Source organism: Lissotriton helveticus, chromosome 9 (genome assembly GCF_964261635.1).
Source record: "Lissotriton helveticus chromosome 9, aLisHel1.1, whole genome shotgun sequence".
NCBI classification, from domain to species: Eukaryota; Metazoa; Chordata; class Amphibia; order Caudata; family Salamandridae; genus Lissotriton; species Lissotriton helveticus.
Window position 1 is genome coordinate 644084492 of NC_136070.1, and position 21385 is coordinate 644105876.

The 21385-nt window shown below is 45.7% G+C and overlaps 1 protein-coding gene across 7 annotated transcripts in view; it reads left to right on the forward strand.

Annotated features, from left to right (window-relative positions):
* EHBP1L1 (EH domain binding protein 1 like 1) overlaps positions 1 to 21385 on the forward strand; it is a 260212-nt gene that overhangs the window by 124365 nt on the left and 114462 nt on the right. For 4 of the 7 annotated variants that reach the window (XM_078660729.1, XM_078660730.1, XM_078660726.1 and 1 more), the window contains 2 exons: positions 2449 to 2544; positions 5907 to 6390. In XM_078660729.1, coding sequence (XP_078516855.1) covers positions 2449 to 2544; positions 5907 to 6390 — 580 coding nt within the window. Of the gene's footprint in view, positions 1 to 1669; positions 1706 to 2448; positions 2545 to 5906; positions 6391 to 21385 lie in introns of all 7 variants that reach the window. The other 3 variants (XM_078660724.1, XM_078660727.1, XM_078660725.1) reach the window with 1 other exon arrangement.

Sequence of the window (21385 nt, forward strand, 5' to 3'; positions counted from 1 at the left end):
CAGACCTGGGCAGGAAGTTTCAACGGAGAAGAGCATTCTACACCCTGGCAGTAGGTATCAAACTGAAAGAGCAGTATTTCACTCTCTTGCAGCAGTTACCTATGCAGTAGCAGCCTTCGAGGTCTCCCGCAGTATTTGTCATTGTAAGAACATTTCTTGTCTCGCCCAAACCCCCCTCCTTATCAAGGAGAGCCTTTGTATTGCCTTGCCCTACTTATGTAATAACACGTCTCTTCTCTTTTGTTTTTGCTTTCCTGTTTCTGACCTGATTTCTGGTTTGAATGTGCATGGATTTTAGTAGTGTTCAGAACAAAACCTGGTGCACTTGGTTACAGGGTGTGTGATATTCAAATATTTCGTAACATTTGAAGGTGTCATTGTGGGGTGTGTTGTGTACAGCCCTGCCAAGGCTGCCCCCTTCCCACTGGAGTGTCCCGGGGCACAAATCAGGAATAGTCACATTCAGTTGCCATTTGGGGTTCCCGTCCCTCCTAAAAGCAAACCGATTTGTATATGTTTTAATTGTGCACTATTTCCTCTTCAGGTGAAGTATGTGGAGAAGTGTGGCTCAATGGTTAGAGCAGCAGACCCTGATGCAGAGGTCTGGGCTGGGACCTGGGTTCAATTCCCACCTCGGCGGGTCTTGGGCTCAATTTCCTCGGACCTGATAATTCTCGCCTCGGTGCCTATTCTAATCATGGGTCCAACTCTGCGGAATAGCTTGCTTAGTCTCCACAATGGCCTCAACAGCGCTGGGATACCGGGCTTCACCTTGGGGGTGCCCAGGAGTGGACATTTCACAGGGAAAAGCCAGGAAGGGTTCCACAGTGGTTTGTGTATAGCGCCAGGAAACCCTGGTTGGGTTATAAGTGCGCTTTACATATTCATTTCATTTCATGTAATATAAATTTGCTTTAATGGGTGGGTGTATAATCTGGCCTCTTTTGATGAGGGTGTAATATTCTCTATTGGGATTGTTCTTGTGATTTGTCTGCTTTGTGCAGGGTGCATAACATGTTACCTATAAATCGAGCATGTTATATAGTCTCCTTTGTATAGGAGTGTAATCATTTCCTTTTGAAGCCTCTGATTTCGTCTCCTTGCCTAGGTCTGATGATGTCCCTCTGGATGGGATTGTAATAGGTTTCCCTTTGGATGGGTGTGTAGTGTTTTCTCGTGGGGTTGTTTGTACAATTGTTTTCCTTTAGATCACAAACTTGGTATTTCCTCTTTTGGCAGATGTGCATTATTTTCCCTTGGATAGATGGGTATTACGTTTCAAGTTGACAGGGTGCCTTTAACATATGTCCCACTGGCACCCAAAGTCTGGTATTTCCGTACTGGAAGGCGTTATATGTCTCTATTAGAGCATGTGTGTGATATTTTTTACTTAAGAGTGTTAATGCAATAATTTTCCTTTGCACGAGTTTGTATTGGGTTTTTTCCTCCGAAGTATTTTATTTCCCTTGCACGCCATCTTATTCTATCGGATTAGGTTTGTAAAATGGCCATTTAGAACAGGTGTATCATATTTCCCTCTGGGCAGTTTTAGTATTCACCATTTCAACGAGTTCATGCGTTTTCCTGGGAGCGTTGACTGTGTGTTGGATTTAGCTTTTCTGTTACTCTTGCTTTCCTTTCTTTTTTTCCTTCTCTTCTTCTTCCTTAGGTTTTGTTAAAAGCGTCTTGTCAGAATACTTTACAGGTAGGCAGCCTCTCTGACCTCTACATCACTACGATCAACTTTCTAATTTAATTTCTCAGATTTTTGTATCATTGGCCTCTCTGATTCCTGTGTCTCTTTGCATTATCCTAATATTTGCATTTCATTCATCAGTGTCTCTCTGATCTTTGTCTCTTTGATTGAGGTGTTTTGATCATTATGTCTTCCTTATCCTGTTTTGTATGTAGTTCCAGTTATATGTCTGTGATCTGTCTCAATGCATCCCTCTAAAAGATGTTAGTTTAATTTGTTTTTCTCCTCTGCCTTCTTCCAAGGACCCCCTAAATTTATGTCTCATTCCACTTCGATTATTTGACGCTATGTTACCTCTTCTGCTGCGTCTTACAACCTCCTTGTCTCTTGCACTCACACTCTTTTTCACTGGCTCCTCTTTAAAGTTGAGCTTCACACACAATGACTTTTCTCCCTGCAACCCTGAACCTCTTCTACACCCTTCCTTGCTGTTCCAGCCTTCTCTCCCCTTATACCCAGTTTATATTTCGATTGGAGAAGTGACCATATACCGTGTCTTCTCCCTCTAGATCTAATTGGCTCTCACAATTCTTCTCTGCCCCTCCAAACTGACAATTTCCTGCTTTTTTCTTTCTTTTATTTTCAAACCCTTGCCCGCAGCTCCTTTATTTCTGTGCCCTCCATGTGTCTCAGTGAGATCAGTAACTATATACCTTTTCGCCCCCCTGTGGTTCTTTCCCCTGGTTTCACAGACACCAGCAGAGAGCTGAACACACTGGCTGAGGAAGAGGAAGATCCTGTCCAGCCGGGGAGCAGTAAGGCAGCCCGCGGGACTCCCCAAAACACAGGTGAGGCGCCTCATGCCTTCACAGTCTCTCAGAGATACCTTTAAACCATTGATTGTCATGTCTGTGGCGCGAGTGCTTGAGGAGACTGTTTTAGTTCAAGCTGTTGCATTCATTCTGTGGCATAGTAATGGTCCTGCACAAGACACACCAGTCAAGCCAGAAATGAATTCTGCACTGCACATGGTGCAAATTTGCACTGGCATAGCAGGTTACAATGGCACTAATCCCATTTAAGACAATGGGCGCCATCTTCTCTGGTTGTTTAGTAAAACAAGCGATGGCAAAGCCAATAGGTCTCACCTTTAGGCACCTGTTGGCTTTGTCAATGGTTTTTAGCGATACAGTACAGCATCCCTGATGTTAATGCAGCACAGCTAAAGTGAAAAAAAGGAGCTGTGACAGCTGCCGCGGCAGTATCATTTTGTAGGCGAGTGCATTCACCAGCACACGTGCACACGCCTACAAAATGCCACTGGAACTTTTTTCTTTTTATTTACCAATACAAGATGGGTTGGTAAATAATAAATAAAAGGGTAGAACAAAATGCATTTTTTTAAAAAGCAGGTAAGGAAGGAACACAGAGGTTGGGGACTGAAGCACACGCCTACAAAATGATACTGGCACTTTTTTCTTTTTATATACCGATCCAAGATAGACTGGTAAATAAAAGAAGTAGCATAAATGCATTTTTTTCTTTCCAGGACGAGGTGGAGGAAGCAACGTAGAGGGTGGGGGTGGGAGAAGCGCGCAGGCGAGAGAGAGGATCATGGAAAGCGGGGCGAGGGCGAGCATTGAGGAGCTTGAGGGACAACAGACGGGTGAGAGAGATCAACGTTGGGAAGAACAGAGCACAGGCGAGAGAGAGCAACATGAGGGCAGGTGGGGGAGAGAAGCACCCGATAGAGACTGCTCGAAAGACATGGACTCTGTTAGAGTCCTTAAGTAAAAAGAAATAAGTAACTCAATAGAAATGAGCAAGTAAACAAGGCTATGCTCCACGGGATGGACAGACACACGATGGACACAGTAAGCTAGCAAATAAAAAGCCAGCAAAAGAGTGACAATAATGCCAACCAATGGTAAGAGAAAAGTGGTCTTTAAAGCCGCTGTAAGATCTGGTAAGCGGACTACTAGTCTTTTGCAACCAATCAGCTGCTCTGTCTAGAATTGAAGACTCACACTAACAAGCATTTACAATGCAACGGTCTCGCCTTTGCCAAAGTTAGAGCTATTGGCATTGTATATGACAATTTTTTTATTTATGTGTTGGTTTTGAAAACAGATAAATAAATGGAATTGTCATTTACAATGTCAATAGTTTAATCTCTCGCAAATGCGAGAACTATTGCATTTGCACCCACACACACAGAGACACACACACACAACAAACCCCCCACACAGAGCCACATACACACAGAGCCCCCCCACATACACAGAGCCCCACACACACACAGTGCCCCCCACACACACGGCGCCCCCCACCACACACACACAGCCCCCTACACACACACAGAGCACCCCACACACACAGAGCCCCACCACACAGAGCCCCCCCACACACAGAGCCCCCCACACACACACAGAGCCCCCCCCCACACACACAGAGCCCCCCCACACACACAGCCCCACACACACAGAGCCCCACACACACACAGAGCCCCCCACACACAGAGCCCCACACACACACACACACACAGCCCCACACACACAGAGCCCCCCCACACTCAGAGCCCCCCCACATACACAGAGCCCCCCACACACAGAGCCCCCCACACACACAGAGCCCCCCCCACACACACAATAACCCTGCTATGTCACGTTTGCTCTTGCGCTCGAGTGTCTGCCAGTTACTGCATCTACCTAACCTTGCTACAGCTCGCACGCGCTCCGGCATCCTCCGCTCACGCATGCGCCCTGAAATCATCCCTCCCCTGCTTGGAAAAGCCGCGACGACGAGCGTCCTGCACCCACCCATGCCTGCCCGACCCCCACCCTAGAAGCACCGTAGTGAGCCCCGCAAGCAGGCCCACATCGACATGGCCCATCATGCGCTCACCGCCCTAGTCGCGCCGCACCCCCCTGGCTGGCGGAGCTCCGGCCCAAGATCAGGTGAAGTTCCCAGGCCCACAGGGCCCTACAAGGCAAGGGAGGGGCAGCCAGGGCAGGGGGAAACGGGGCACCGAAAACAGGGCACGCCAACATCCCCCCCCCACGAGCCCGCAACTGAAGGACGGCCGTACCGGGCCCACCCCACCAGCGCGACACCCACCCGGGGAGCGCCCCCCCACCCCCCGGAGCCCACCCCACACACCCAGAACGGAACACCCAGGCACAACCCCATGGCCCCGCAACACCGGACCCCATGCCCTGCTACCCTGACGGACCCACTCGCTCCCCTCACCGCCCGCATGACCCGGCCCACCCCCACTTCCTCCCCCCGCTAGGGCACCGAGCAAACTACCCGCCCCGGTCCCAAGCCAGGCGACCCCAGCCCACCCCCACCTGCCCCGGCGGCAACACACGGCAACCAGGACCCGGGAGAGAACCCTGGAGGATGGAGGGGGGAGGGGGGGTTAGAGGGGGCCGGGAGCGACCACTCACCTTAAAACAGCGTCCGGGCAGCACCGCTCGTCAGGTCAAAGGGGGGGGAGGATCCGACCACGAGGCCGGCCAGGGGTCGTAGGAGATTCGGATTTTATGGTCTCTTAAAGCAAAACGAAGCACCAGTTACATTGTACAAAGACACATACATTTTTTGTTATGCACGGGGAGATTCAGGGATTTGCCCAGAATCACAGGATGTTGGAGCCGGTGCCCAGACTCAAACACGGTTCCCCAAATACAACAAGCGAGCTCCGGCTGATCACCACCATCTTCCTCCGAGGCGAAGCAGAAATGCCTCGGTGGAAGGCAGCGTCATTTTGGGATTGAGGGGCGTGTTTTTCTTTCTCTCCTCTTCCCATTGGCTGGAAGGTAAAATTCCAGCCAATGGGAAGAGGAGAGAAAGAAAAGAGAAAGAAAGTAAAAAACACACCCCTCAATCCCAAAAAGACAGGGCTTGAACGGAGTGACGCCTCTCTCCTCCAATGGCTGGCCTCCGTTTAGGAAGCCAGCCAATGTAGAAGAGGGGCGGGTTCAAGCACCACTCTCTAAAACATCAGTTTTCTCCCAGCGAGATTACGCAAGCGCAGCCTTCGCTAGGCGACACCTAAAAAGAGACTAGGGCAGTTGTTGAAGTCTGTGCCTGAAGTAGCCCAATGATAGATGCACCCCTTCATTTATCATTCCGTACTCTTGCCCCCCATGCCTGTCCTGTCTACCTAGCACCATGGGTTAGCTTAAGTTTCCCATCTCTGTCTCAGGTGGCACCACCCAGATCCTGAAATCAACAGAAAGCAGTCAGCCTCAGCAGGGGCGGGAGAGGCCAGCCCTGCCATCTCAGCCACCCCCTCAAGTCCGTCATGCCTTACGCCCCCCATTGGAGACTCCTGCGAATGCCAAGGGAGCACCTGCACCTCAGTCCGAGCATGAGCTGACTAGTGGGAGCTCCTTGATAAACAGAGTAAGTTGCACGGAGGAACTGCCTGCCTCTGAGGGTGTTAAGCTTAACAAACCTGCTGTTTTGAAGCGCCGTTCCCGGGAGTCTCGTTCAGAGACACCAGTAGACCCAAAGACCTCTGCACCGCTAGTGATGTCAACGGCTGGAACCAGTGCAGCAAAGGTAGAACCGCAGCAAGAAGCAGATATCCCAGGGTGCCAGATGGACACAATGGAGTCAGACATCTTGCGAGAAGATCCAAAGCGGAGGTCGGCACCCGGGGGACAGGCAGCGGAAGCAGAGAACAGGTGGGTGTTTTGTTTCCAAACCTTCTTTCAAGTTGTTTAACAATGCCAGGGCACTGGCCAGAAGCCTGTAAAATGTAGCAGAAGTCTAATAATATGTTTGTCAGTTTATCCTTCTGTATACTATATAGCCTTTACTTAAGCTTAGCAGATAATTATATCTCTGAATGCATTACAAAGGCAAAATAGTGTCATACTTGGAAACTGAAGGTCGTCTAGGATGCCAGGGTTCTTAATGTCGATCCGCATTTAAAAGATCAATGATGCAGTCTTATTGGAATGATCTACCTTCCATTGCAAAAGTTTTGGCATGAAGTCAAGACAGTAACAAATGCTTTTAATATTTCAGTTAGTAATTGGCATACCATTATTTTTACAAAAAGTTTATTTTCTCTGCTTTACATTGCTCTGTTTAGATTGTCTTTGGGCGCCATCTTGAAAGTTAGCAGTCTAGTTCTTTGCAGCTGCTAAGTAGTTGCCCTATAAATGGTCAAGACAGCACGTTTGTGCAGAAATCTCTGGGGACAGTGTTTGTTTGATGCTCTGAGGCACAGAATCATTGCTATTTTTACACCTGGTTATTTTTTAACATGTGTTTCAAAAAATGTATTTTCTTTACTTTACCTTGCTTAGTTTAGATTGTGTTTGACCGCCATTTTGAAAATTAACAGTCTAGTTCTTTATGGCTGCCAACTAGAAGCCCTATAAATGTGCAGGGCAGCGCATGTGCACCAATAAATCAGGGGCAAAAAGTTTGTTTCGTGCTCTGAGTCACTAAATCATTATTATTTTTGCACCTGGCTATTTTTTAACTGTGTGTTTAAAAGTTTTTTTTTCTGTGCATTACCTTGCTTAGTTTAGATTGAGTTTGGCTGCCATCTTGAAAGTTAGCAGTCTAGTTCTTTTGGGATGCTAACTAGAGGCTTTATAAATGTACAGGGCGACATGTGCGTGCAACGTATTTGCGTAGCGTACACATTTTAAAACAAGTCAGTCCTCCCCTTAATCGAAAGGCAGCTGAGACCTTGTTGAGAGCAGGCTTATCTATAAACCCTTCCTCTGCAGAGTGTTCTCCGGTCTCCACCCCACTTAGTTCTCCTCTGTTCATCTCGCCTCCTCTCTTTGTCCACCCTAACCATTCTTATCATTCTCTACACATGCCTGTCCGCAATACCAGGTCCTTGAGTAAACATTGCACTGATATCTATAACTTGCTGGAGGAAATCTTACTAGATATTCTCTGTTTTATAGAAAACTGACTAGAGGAGATGTCTACGCCTGATATTTTGAAGGCATTATCCTCTCAATATATAATTTTAAACTCCAATTGAGGCTTTCACAAGAGGAGACTTACAAAGGCCTGCTGCACCCTTAATTCATCTGCTTTGACCTGTGCCACTATTCCTCAAGCTGACATTAAGACAGTAAAAATTTAATTTTACTCTTTCTCTCTAGTGTGCATGGTCGAAAGTAGGCCACCACACTGCATGCCCAATTTTACTAACTCCTTCTTTGAATTAAAATGCAGCCTTGGCTCTCATATAATATCAATGAGAACTAGCTTTCACTCTAGAAGCTAGACGTTCATGTGTGGGAAAACAATTTGTTTTTTATGAAAACCCTCACCCACCAACCTAGTTGGTGGCATGCTTCATTATTGGGTCCCACCCAAGGTGCAGAGTGCACCTCGGGTGTGCTCCAACGCCTGATTTATAGCGAAGCTGGTTTCGTGTGTGATGAGTGCAAAGTGGTGCTCTAGTGGTGACGTTTTAAAAACTGTCGATCAGGTCCCTTTAAGTTAAAGGTAAGTATTTTAATGGTGGGCCCTCTGGCAGTATTAAAAAGGATGCGGATATGGGTAGAGATTAAATTACGTCTCTTATATCCTTAGAATATCAGCTCAGGTCTACATGTTTCAGCCAGGCAGCTACGTTTGCTAGCTTTCTTCAGGACCTATGTGTAAGTGTTTTAAGTGCAAGAACGTGATGGCCAGGTGTGATTACGTGGCCACTAGTAATGCCACACACGCTAAGGTGCGGTCATGAAGGAGGATGTGACCTCCTAAAGTTGCTTAAAGCCTGTGGAGAGAAAGAAACAGACAATCCAAACAAACATAAACATATAATACTTTTTGCTTCTGATATGCGCATATCTATATTGTGACATTATGCAGAAGTGAAACGGCAGGTGGCACTTGTGCGTGGCCGCTTTTTAATACCTTTTTGTCTCTCATATAACCATCTGTTGGTGGTTGGGGATTATATCTTTCGGTACAACAACCTTTCACAAATTCCAAGGACAAAGAGTTCTTTGACCTCATATCTTCGTTATCTTCCACGCAACAGGTCTAATTACCCACCTATTGTAAGAGGCATTTTTGGGAAGTGGTATGGTCACAGAGCACACATAGCACGATGGTGTAGGTTCTCCCTTGAAAATGGTCAGATCATCGCCTCGTTAAATTTGAAGCATTTCTAAGATTTGCCAGTGTATTGAAGAAACCCATGCCTTAGTTCCTTCCGCTACAGGAACAGGGTTAATCTCCAGGAAATAGCTTATACTGTTCGCTAAACCTGCCCAGTCCCCACCCCTTTGTTGGACAGACTTTAGGGTTTTTTTACCTGGCTGCAGCATGTCAGTCATGTACGTGTTGCAGACGTACTTGAATGATGTGGCCTCCCTCCAAGCATTCTCCGTGGTTTGACAATGAATTGAACGTGGCAAAGCTCAGGCTTGAAAGTCAGTGACATAAGAGCTGTGGCACTTTAAAAAGAGAACATTTTAGTGAGGGTTCGAAGAACTATAAAAGCTTGCTCCCCACTACCAAATCCTCCTTTTATTCTAACTGCATTAACTTAGCTGCTAATAAAGAAAAGGAAACTTTTAAGATATTAAACAAACTAACTTGTTGCGAGTAACTTGGGAGAAAGAAACCTCCCACATTCTGTGAGAGTAATACTTCAAGGATATAATTCCGACCACTTCTGTGCCTCAACAAGCTGGGGAGAATATGGACTGTGTTCATTCTCAATCTTTAGTTCAGTTTCCTACGCTCCAGCATGAGACTTACTTCTCTCACGCATAAGGAGAAATCTGGCTCTATGCTGGGTCTCTGCCCCCCTCCCACTATGCGAACTCTGTTTGTAATAAGAGCCATCCCTCGATTACACCTTTTGCCTAGTCACTCGCTCAGGGCATTGTTACTGAGCGGTTTAAAGCTGCTGTGATACTACCCCTCCCGAAGAAGCTGGGAGACGATCCTAAGCTGCTGAAAAATTATCGCCCCATTTGACTTCGCTCATACACAGTCAAAATTTTATAAAGTTTTGTTAGTAGCTAAGCAGGTTTCTTTATTCATCCAACTTTCTTTAACCTATGCAGGATTTTTTTCCGCCCAGCCCACAGAAGCAGCGATGCTTTCTGTCTTTGATGATCTACAATGTGAGTTGGATTATGGACATGTGTTAATGTTAGTTCTCCAAGATCTAGATAGATCTATCTATCGAACTCTGCTGAGTCTCCTGAAGGCCATTATAACAAATGAGGTAACCCAGCAAAAAGTCCTTGGACCTGGGTGTCGAGTGGTACAGAAAACAATGGTCCTGGACCTTTCTTTTCACACAGGTTTCTTCTGTAAACAATTGTTATTCATAAAGTCAGCTCACGGTGACCTAGATCAAAAATAGTTAAGGTACTTGGATGTGCAACAACCAATAGATTTCACAAAAGCATGTATTTATTCATCACAAAATTAAATCAACAGCCAGTAGATATCTTACTTGATTATAACTAAAAGGAGTAGAAAAGGGGGTTGCTCCAAAGGAATGTGCGAAAAAGTGGGTGCTTTGATGTGAAGAGAGTGAAGATAAGAAGGGGGAGAAATCCCAGGCGGAATTAGAAGGCAAATCTGATAAAAGTATGGTGTGACTGATTGATTCAAAATAACTGCATATCCTAATTGCTGATCGATTCCTGGATACTGCATAATTAACATACCGATTTACTTGGCCCACAACACTATAAGTGCGGATGAGGATCCCTTTGTAGAATATGGACTCTTGAGGAGCCATATTGGTATCTCACCGCAACTAGTCAGCGGGTGGCCATACCGGGAGCTATATGTACCAACCTTGTGACTAGGTTGCTTCTTAACCCTTGTCCTGAAGAAGAACCACAGGTTGAGGTCCAAATTTCCCTCCTTGCCCTCAAATCGGGTCGAAACGTCAACGCCTACCCCCAGCAGGCCTGGACCACAACTCGGTTGTGCTCTGTAATCAATGTTTTGGTTTTGATGGTATTGAGAAAAAATTGTTTCTCTTTATACAGGGTAACACTGGGTGAGTGGCACAGTGTTTTACATGGAGCACGCCTGTACATAGACATTTTAATACGTTTTTGAATATAGTGCGGAGGTGCTGACTTGTGCTTTATGTGACGGAGACCTGACTGATGTATTTGTCACGGGACAATTCACAATTAGGGCTCCCTGTTTTCCGCTTTAACTGATTTTTGCAGATCATCATCATCATTAAAAGCTTTATTCGATAAAAAAATAACCATAAAAGCAAATAACATATAAATAAACAAAATACAATTTCATATCATAAGTGATAAAAAAAAGGTCCCAAACAATACAGTGAGATCAAGGAAACACACAAATCCCGTCATCATTAATTCATATACTAATTCACTATTTGGACACAAGAGTAAAATACAATTCAGAATTATTCAAATCTAATCATTTAAGAACCTAAAAAATAAGATGACTAAAAAAAAGAACAACAGAGGGCAAGACATATTTCCTTGCCCATCATCTAGCTAGCTTTCACTGCAGCAGGAAGATAATTTTACACCATAAAACAAATTTGATCAGCTAGCAGCAGTTGAAGATAAAACATACCCGATTTACACTGTTTAAAATTAAGGGACTTTAAAAGAGGTATTAACAACGGTGGTCCATCGTCACAATATAAACCACAAAAAAACAACGTATGAAGTTGCAGTTGAGGTGTAATCTAATCACTTGGACAAGGTATCAAGTTCTCCACATTATATTCAGTTGTGGGCTAGACCTCAAAAAATCGGGCCAGACCAAGCCTAAACCTTATCAAAAGGTATCTGTGATGTCTGGGTACCCTTAATAAGTGCGGCTCAATGTTAGGAGTGGTACATAATGGGAGAAAAGATGCCACTAAACCCTTTTTTACTTCGACCTCAATTCTCCTTATCTCAAAATGGTTAAAAGTTCCCTATCTAATAGTTATTTTGTTATGTGGCATAATAGTCTCAGGATTAGTAAACAGTTCAAATATCCAATAAGATGTTTTTTAAAATACATAAGCCATTTATATGTGTACGTCCCTGCAAGCCCCAAACAATCAGACAAGAGTGACTTTGTCAATGCAGCTTCTGGTCTGGCCCAGACTGAGAGCCAGAGCACTCTTGGAGCAAGACCAACTCCTTTAGCCAAATCCTGGAGGCCCACCTCTACATGAGCTGTGCACGCAAGAACACTGCCAGGCAATGGCAGCAATTTTTTTCAGAAATTTATTCTCATCTGTCTGCAAATGTGGACAGCCCATATGCCCCCACATGCCAGCACCATATGTACGATGGAAATTGGTCTAGCTTTATAGACATTAATAGGAGCGTCAAGGGGCATAGAGTCCAGTTTAGATGCAAATCTAAAGAAAGATACTGCTGCCTGTTTAAATTGGGTACCTCTCATAGACTTTAGGTGGCCCCATGTTGGGTTTCTGTCAAAAGGTAACCCATGTAGGTGAAAGTGGACACACACTTAAGTGTCACCTGAACAAAAAGGATATATCCTACTTTTTGGGCACCTGCATACCATGGAATGAGACTTGGATATATTTGTAGAGAGGCTTAACTCAGTTATAAAATGTAAAAAAAAAAAGTTTTTGCAGGCCACCTTGTGCCTTAAGCATGCAGTCGTCAGCATACATTAAAAGGGGACGATGTTTAGTTCCAACTCTCGGAGGGTCTGCTGCCACTTGAATCAAAGACTCCTCCAGGCCAATCATATAAAAACTGTATAGGAAGGGTGCCAGGACACATCCTTACCTGACACCCTTCCTAATCTTTATAAATGGGGTACATTCCCCATTCGGCCCATACCTAACCCTTCTTTGAACATCTGAGTGCAATTGTGCTACAACATACACAAGATTGGGATCAGCCACCCCCTTTTAATAATGTTTCTCACAACTTACTACTAACAACATTGTCAAATGCTGCAATCAAGTCCATGAATGCCAGGAAGAGACTGACTTTCACTTACTCTTCAACCAGAAAATGGAAATTCAGGCATTGGTCAATCGTTTCGAGGCCCGGTCTAAATCCATACTGGACTGATGATAATATAGAACTATCCGTAGTAACCCAGGCATCCGGATGGTCTAAAAGGATACAGCCCAGAATCTTAGCAGTTGCAACAATCAGGGATATAGAGTGATAGCAATGAGGATCACCTCCTTCGCCATTTTCATAGATCGAAACAATGGCTGCCCTTAACCACGATAGAGGCAATTTAGTACTGAGTGCACTCCTACAACTCCCATCAAAATAGGGGCCCAGGTTTTTGCAGATGAATACAGACAGAAAACGTGTTTCCAGTTTGTATTTATTTTTAAAATCAGAAAAATACAGACAATTTGGCTACTTTTGAGTGACTCCATGCTGAGATTAACCACTTCCAGGCCAATAGCTGTAACTATTGGCAGCATGGCCAATAGTTGTACATATTGGCAGTATGGGGAGTTACATAGCTTAATGAGATTTGCTTAAATTAGTGCAGATCTCAATATGTATTTGTGCTGTTATGCTATTTTTGTTATGTGGGTTTATTATTTTTGGCTTTGTAATGTGCTAAAACCTGACAGCCATCAAAGTATGAGTGCCTGTCTATCTGTTAAATAAATGTGGGGAAATATTCGAGTTATTACATCATCTCTTCACAAAATAAATATGGATTAATATCAATGGGATGGTCAAAAAATAAATATGGATGGATACAGATGGAAATGTTGAGAAAATAAATACCATGATGTGATTTTGTGGCTCAACTTAAGCATGGAATGAAGCAGATTGTTGTAAGTAAGAAAGAATCAGTATTTGCAAATATTAGCTATCTTTTGGTTGCTTGGGTAAGAATCTAACCAAATTGTTCTGCTAAACTGGTAGAGTGTGGGTTTGTAGTCTGGCCAGTGAATAATCCGTTTGGGAATAGCCAGACCTTTACTGCACTCCTGAATTACAGCTGGTCGTTTTTGAACATGATGTTTGCCATAATTGTATTCTAGCAATGACGGTACTGTAAGTATTACCAATGCATGTTTTCGTGAAGGGAGGGATAGCATTGTGGTTCGAATGACTATGAAATTGACACTGCAGAGGTGGCTGGTGACTGTCAAGTCGTTGACTGTTTACGTAAAATTCTTCTTCTCCTACTGGACGTCTTTGATTGGTTCTGGGTCACTTGATTTTGTTCATTTTCATAGATTTGCTATTATAGAACTACAACATTGTTGTCAGCAGATAGTTAATTGCGTTTGTGGTAGGCACTGACAACAATGGATCTACCGACATCTTGTTTTTTCTCCAGGTTGAAATCTTATTGGGGTACCGATTAAACAATAAGACAGGCATAGTCTACAGTAACTGTGCAAGTAGTTTCCTTATGCAAGGCATATTTATGACAAGTAGGCTGCATATTATTTCTTGATTATTTGTGCTTTTCTTCAGTTTCTCGCACATTTTAATTTGATTTAATAGGACACATAATGAAGAGGACCCAAGTATTTAAGCACATAAGGATTAAACAGATGGTTGTTTGTTAGACTTCTTGACCAGAATAATCTCCACTTCCTTCCCTCCCACTCGAATTTAAAGCACAACCCAGCAAGAGCTTCTGGTGCTAAGCAGGCGGCTACGTGACATACCTTCATGCATCTTCTGCCTCCATTCGCAGTCTTCCCTGTTCATTTACTTCCCTACCTCTAACCACTCTCTACCATCCTGACTCCCCTCTCTATCAAACTGAAGTGGCTTAATAGTATATTGACACTTCAGCATGCACCTGCCAATTCCCTGAAACCACCACATTGCCAAATGGCACCATGCCATTTCCCGAGCAAAACTCCTATACCGCGTCCATGACTCCGTAGCCAGATGATGCATTGTGAAAGCATGGAAATTTGTTAAATGTCCTCTAAAATGGTGAGGTTAGAAAGGGAAGTGGTTTACTAGTCACAAGTAAAGAGTGCAATATTGCATACTGAAAGCACAATGGGATATAGGCAAAAAGATATGGCCCTGGTTTTGAGGATATTGTAATTGATGTTCAGAGATAGGGAACTATGATTGTAGACCTCAATGATATAGGCAAAGAGGTGAAAAGCTGGAACAGGCACCGTAGAGAAGGAGTAAGGCAACACAATCCGGACTATAGAAAGAGAAATTCCCCAGCATTACATCTTTCACAGATTCACATACTTGAATCATTGCCTGTTTTCAGTCTGGGAATCCCTGGTAAATGCATATAGCAGTGAACAGTGTTAAAATGGCCATAGGCCTCAACAGCAGTGGTTCAGTAGTGCACATCCAGCTCATTGCAGAGCTTTGTACTCCCTCTAGATGCCTCCATAGCTCAGGTTTCTACGGCACGTCTTCTATGAGAGAGACCTCTGCTCTAACCTGTATTTGACATTATATTGGTTACTTCGTCCTCTCTGTACTTCACCAGCCCTAGACTTCACCTTTCAGCAAATTGTGAGCTGTTTCTGATGGATACTTTTAACCGCAGATTATTCACCTTTAGAATGTCCTCAGGCACAGACTGGATCCGGAAAAATATTCAGCATAGGCCCTGCATGTCAGTAGGTGGCATTGTTTGGCTCTGTATTGACCCTGCTCTGCCCCGAAAGTGGTGGCTGGAGCTGCATATAGGGACCACCCAAGCACACTGGCATCAGCCCCTTTCTTTCTGCACATTCGTACAGAGATCAGAAGCTACCTCCTGATTTTTCTCATAAGTTGGTGAGCTTTTTTCCTTCAGTTTCTTCTGTGCCGTGGACTTTTCTCAATCTAAAATGGTCCCAAATTAGAGATCTTCACACAAGCATGAACAATTAATTGTGGGCATAGAAGGTGTGCAGAAAGAAACTGAAGTCAGCGTGCTTGGGTCGTTTTATATATGTGTCCCCAGCCTTCACTTCTGGGGTTTGGCAGAATCAACGCGGAGTTGCATGATGTCACCTACTGACATGCAGGGGCTATGCTGAAAAATCTTCTGGATCCAGTCTGGCACCTGGGGAGTCTAACGGAAAGGAATCTGCAGTTGCATAGAGTATCCACCCGAAAGAGTGTTACCCACGGTACGTAACTTGCTCTTTTAGGAGATTTCTGAGATTTTCATCTCTGTACTTGGCCAGGGGGACTGTTAACTGCCATCAAATAACACTACAACTGAGAAAGAGCAATAATCTTCAAGTCTTGACCAGCATGTGGCCAAAAACAACCACTTACGATTCTCATGATAATTACATGTCTTGTCTTTATCCCATGCATAACATTTTCTTCTGCAAAATCTGCAAGACCTTGCCTTCAAAGATGCTAAAGGACAGAAAAAGGAGTCTTGTTGTTTATTTGTTGGAGAAGAAGAGAACCCCACCCCCACCTGTGGGGCTTCCCTGCCTACCTGGGGAAAATTCCATAAAAAGTTCCTCTCCAAGCACTTCAATGCAGACAGCGCAAAAAAGGAAGCATGTGGAACTTCTTCAGTTACAATTCACCTACTCCAAATATAAGATATAGCCTTCTGCTGAAAAGGCATTTAAAAGGCGAGTAACAGCCTTAGCAGAAAATTGTGTAAAAATCCTGTGCCGTTGTCAGACTTACCACTCAAGTCATTGCTAACCAGAATTCCCCCATTAATGAAGAATATCTCATCGTTGACAACCTTCCTCTTGATAGGTACTTCACTAGCAAAGTCCATTATCAGGGCCCCATTGTCGACAATATAATCGATGACAAGATCCTTGCCAATGACAACACAGTTGATGATACTTTTGGTGTCAATCACCTCCCTGTCAAAGGCACCAATGCTATCTGTCAAGGGCAGCGACCATAGCGATGACGATCACATCAGTGATCACTACCTCAACACTGACCCTATTGACAGCAGCACCATCGGCGACCCCATTAACAATGGAATTGCTTTTCCAAGCTTTAACTTTCCCACATTCATCATTCAAGATTTCCACATCTGCCGGGGCACATCCTAGTCTAAGTTTTGGAAGCTGATTTCAAATCTGTTGCAAGTATCTGATAAACCTTACAGTTCTCCTCAGTTGAATATGCTTTATGTTCCTGAATATAAGGAAGATGCATGCAAAGAGGAGAAATACCAAGACTATGAATATCAGCCTCAGACCTTCACAGGTGAAGACTGTCCAAGTAGTTGTAATCAGTCCTAAAGGCCACAGTGCAAGTAGCCATCTGTGATGCAGGTCCCTGAGGCATTCATGACCAATCTCCAGCAAATGAAGGAAACATGCCAGAGATTGCTTCCCAAACTGTCTCACTTGTACTACCGATGGTACCACCACCTGCTCCTCTGATCTCACTGTCTCCTCCCTTTGTACCAACGCTTTCACTGTCACCTCATCTGCAGCTCCAACTCCAGATATTCTTCCTCCGCCTACACCTACTTCCACAAAACCAGGCCTAAGTCCACATCCTGTCTGACCGATACCTAGGGACAAGGTGGAGCAGGATACACCTGACTCTGATCATGTGTCATCTTTGAAGGAAAAACTTGAACTTCCAGAGAAACCTCTGGAGAAGATGGCAAAGAAATTCGACCTGCCCATGACTTCTGTAGAAGTGCAAGTTTCTATATTATAGCTTTAGAAAACAATCTCACGCATCCCTTTCCTGAATGTTGTCTTTTATAGGCTCTGGAACTAATGGATACATCAGCCATAGTCCAGGCAGTTATTTGCCACCTGCAGTAGAAGTACATCACGTCAGAGTTAGTTTGCTTTACTAGCCATCCAAAGCCTGGTTCCTTAATTATGGTGACTGCCCAGCAAAGGTCCAAAAATCTTTGCTCCGCTTCAGCTCCTTCAGACAGGGATAACAGGCACATAGGCAGCTTACAGTACAACCAGATCAGTGGCAGCAACCACCTTTTAAAAAAAATTCTTTTATTGCATTTTTCAAATATAACCAACAATCAGGGAATGGATGCGAGTAGGCCGCATGTGCTGGCCTTAGTGCGTCATGATGACGATATATGTCACTCCCAAGTCCCCAAAAACAAATTACAAAAGGAGCAATTCTCGAGCTGATGTACAATAATATTCGCAATACAGCATTTCCATCACAGTAATCATGAATCTGTCTTTAATCCCGCAGAGTATGTTTGAGTGTTAGTGGTTGTTTTTTACCAGTCCCCCAGCCGTACCTATGTCAGACCCACTAGTCAAGTATATCACACCGTAATATATGTATGCCCATTTCAATACTCACCTATGGGGTAGGTCTGTAAATATTTCTTTAGCGGTTGCCAGATATCACAAGGGGCTGAGGTGATGGGCAATAATGTGGCATAGACATCACTCATAGTGTCACAGTAGATAAGGTCACGGAGCCAGTTTTTTTTTTTGTTTTTTTTTTTAAAACCTTTATTGGCAATTCACAGTTACAGTCAAAGTCCGGCAGACGGCCTGGTAAAGCAATGGTACAGAGGTAAGACAGACAAACAATGTAAATCAGGATCAAAGCAACAGTACACCTCACAGTATCGATGCGCAACTCAGGAGAGCCGAATGGAACATGGTCAGGAACAAAAAGGTTTCGTTTTCTTATTTTTAAAAGGAAAAAAACCAGGATCGGATATCACATCATTAAACATTGCTAACACTAGGGTTTCACTCAAGACAGGATATTGACGGCAGGATCAGCATAGGCAGGGTATGGATAACAAAACGTACCATCAGGATAGTCGACCAACAGACCAGACCCCTGCCCAGACAACACCCGCCCGCCACGTAATTAAGCAGTAAAACAGAAACCCCTGTAGTAAACTAGAGAAACGCACAATGACGTGCCTAGAATCCGACCCCCAAAAAGGAAAAAGGAGGGAAGAAAAAGGGATAGAAAAGCAAGAATAACAACATGAAAAGAGGCCATGGAACTAAAAAGAATCCAAAAAAAAACCACTACCCCACCCCCATCCCCCCACCCTGCACCACTGCATACGGCCGCGGCCCACCCCCCTAGCAGCGTGCCTGTCGCCCAGAGTCTAAACCCGAAATATAGAAAGAAGAGCAAGAGGAAAGGGAAAGACAATATCCAACACGAAATAGAGGAAAAAGAGAAGAAAATGATCGAAGACCCCACAGAACGGGAAAAGAAGCTAGGGGGGCCCCTAACAAGGAGCCCGACCCCCCCCCCGGGTCCCGCACCCCTGCAATAATAATGACGAATAATGAAATACAAAAACCAGAAGCAGGGACAAAATCAGCTATACAGCCCACCCCCGCAAGCTAATCAGGCAATATGCAAAACTCTCCATGCCAGGGAAAGGGGGAGCCAAGTGTCAACGTTGTACCTACAATTTGCCGGCCCGAATAGAAACATGGCACAAAGTTACAAGCGAGAAAACACAAGGGAATCAGAACAGTGAGCGGGCATGCCAACGTAAAGGGAGCAGAATGTCTTGCAATGTTACAAGAAGGCACACCGTCAGGGCCACCGCCGCCATTTGCGTCTTCTTTCAAAGCACAGTAGATAAAAAAAAACAGGGCGGCCATTTTGCGATTGCAAAGCTCGACATCAGGATAAACAAATAAAAGGATAATGTTGCAAATGAGATCAGCGGATTCTCCAAGCACCCAACGGAGGCTTATGAACTAATGTCAAGTAGGCAGTCAATGAAGAGCACACAAGAAGTGTCATCAGCGCAAACATATCCTCACGTCGCCAAGAAAAACGGAGCAGAGTCCCAACACCAAACATATGCAATAAAGGTCTGAGTAAAGGCTGCACGGGCAAAGTCTCGCATTCAAAATGCCGCGACGATGCGTCTTTCCGTTTTGGTGGTGTCCGGCGCCCCCCGCAGTAATCCAATTCCAGCTCCTCCCTGTCAGCGCATGGGGGACGTCCACTGTACACCTCAGTCTCCACCGCGTGCACTTTCAACACATATCGTGGGCGCAACCGATCAAATCACCACTCAGCGGGGGGACCCCAAATCCCAGCGCCGCCAAAACAAGTGTCATGGCCGCCCGCCCCCAGCCCGATGAAAGGGGGAGAGGGAGTCGGCAGTCCCACGCACTACCCATCAGTGTCTGTGTCCCCCAGCATGTGAATAGACATGATCGAACCCCCATGATCCAAAAGGGCGCATTGGTGGTGCCGCGCCGGAGCTAGCCCCACGCAACGAAAATGCGGAGCAGTCAGCCCCTTACAGGCTAGGCAGCACGCCATCCAAGCAGCCAGCAACAAGGAGGGTTCGAAGAAGTCAATTAAGGAGAGGACGGAGCCAGGTTTTTTATCATTGGTGATTGTGCTCTGCCCTAGTGCAGTGAAACTTGGCGTTTTGCTATGAGTATGGCAATCACAAAGAACCTTCTAATACTTCTCCTAAGTGATTTAACATACCCCAACAATGCCATCAGTGGTGTGGGTCCAATAAGGTGGGCACCCTCCTGGCGTGGCTGTCGAACCCCACCAGAAGATGCGCTCCCATACTCCAGCTGCGGGATGCGTCGGGAGTGGTACAACAGACGCAACTGGGCATAGTCAACGTGTTCCAGCAATACTATGAGGGCCTGTACAAGAGTGACCCGGGAGGCAGGGCGGAACTGGTGGGTCCCTTCCTGGCTGACTTGCCCCTAGGTCAGTTAGAGGCGGAGCAGGCTAAGGACTTGGGGACGGACATTGCCGCGGGTGAGATACGACTGGCGGTGAGGCGGATGGCGAGGAACAAATCGCCGGGGATAGACGGACTCCCCATCGAGTTTTACGCCAAAAACCTAGACGTATTGGCCCCCCGTCTCCAGACTATTTACAGGGAGGCGAAGGCAACGGGTCGACTACCGCAATCGATGAGGGAGGCGCTGGTGGTCCCACTGCTGAAACCCGGCAGGGAGAGCACTGACCCCACGTCATATAGGCCCCTATCTATGCTAACCGCAGATTATAAAATCCTGAGCTCCATTTTGGCGGCGAGACTCCTGCCGCACATGACGGGGCTGGTGCATGACGACCAAAACGGTTTTATACCGACCCGCAACACCACGGCTAATATCAGACGGCTCATCCGCATCATGGACGGGCTCACCGAGAGGACAGGGACGGAGTTGGTCCTGTCAGTTGATATTGAAAAGGCCTTTGACAGCCTCGAGTGGGACTACCTCTACGCTGTCATGGAGCGCTTCGGCCTGGGGGCTGGCTATATCCACTGGACTAAGGTCCTTTACGCGGAAGCGATTGCGAGAGTGAGAGTAGGCCCGGCGGTATCCCTACGGTACCCGGTGGAGCGGGGCACTCGACAGGGCTGCTCCCTGTCACCGCTCCTTTTTGCACTGGCCATTGAACCGCTGGCGGCCGCGGCCAGAACGGGGCGGCACATCCACGGAGTGCAGACCCGTGACGGACATCATTTCATTTCGCTGTATGCTGACGACTTATTGCTATTCCTCCGCGACGGAGGTGAGGACCTGAGGAAGGCGGAAGCTCTACTTGAGAGATTCGGGGAGATGTCGGGCTTGCGGGTCAATTGGCCCAAGACAAGCTTGTTCCCGCTGCTGGAGGGCACTGCCCAGCCGCAGCACCAGTCGGAGGCGACCTGGAACCCTACCTGCATGAAATACCTGGGGGTCCATATCTACCACAAGCCGGAAGACTTACTCGAGGGCAACCTGGGGCGGTGCGTGCGCGGACTGAAGGGCTGTATGTCCTTCTGGTC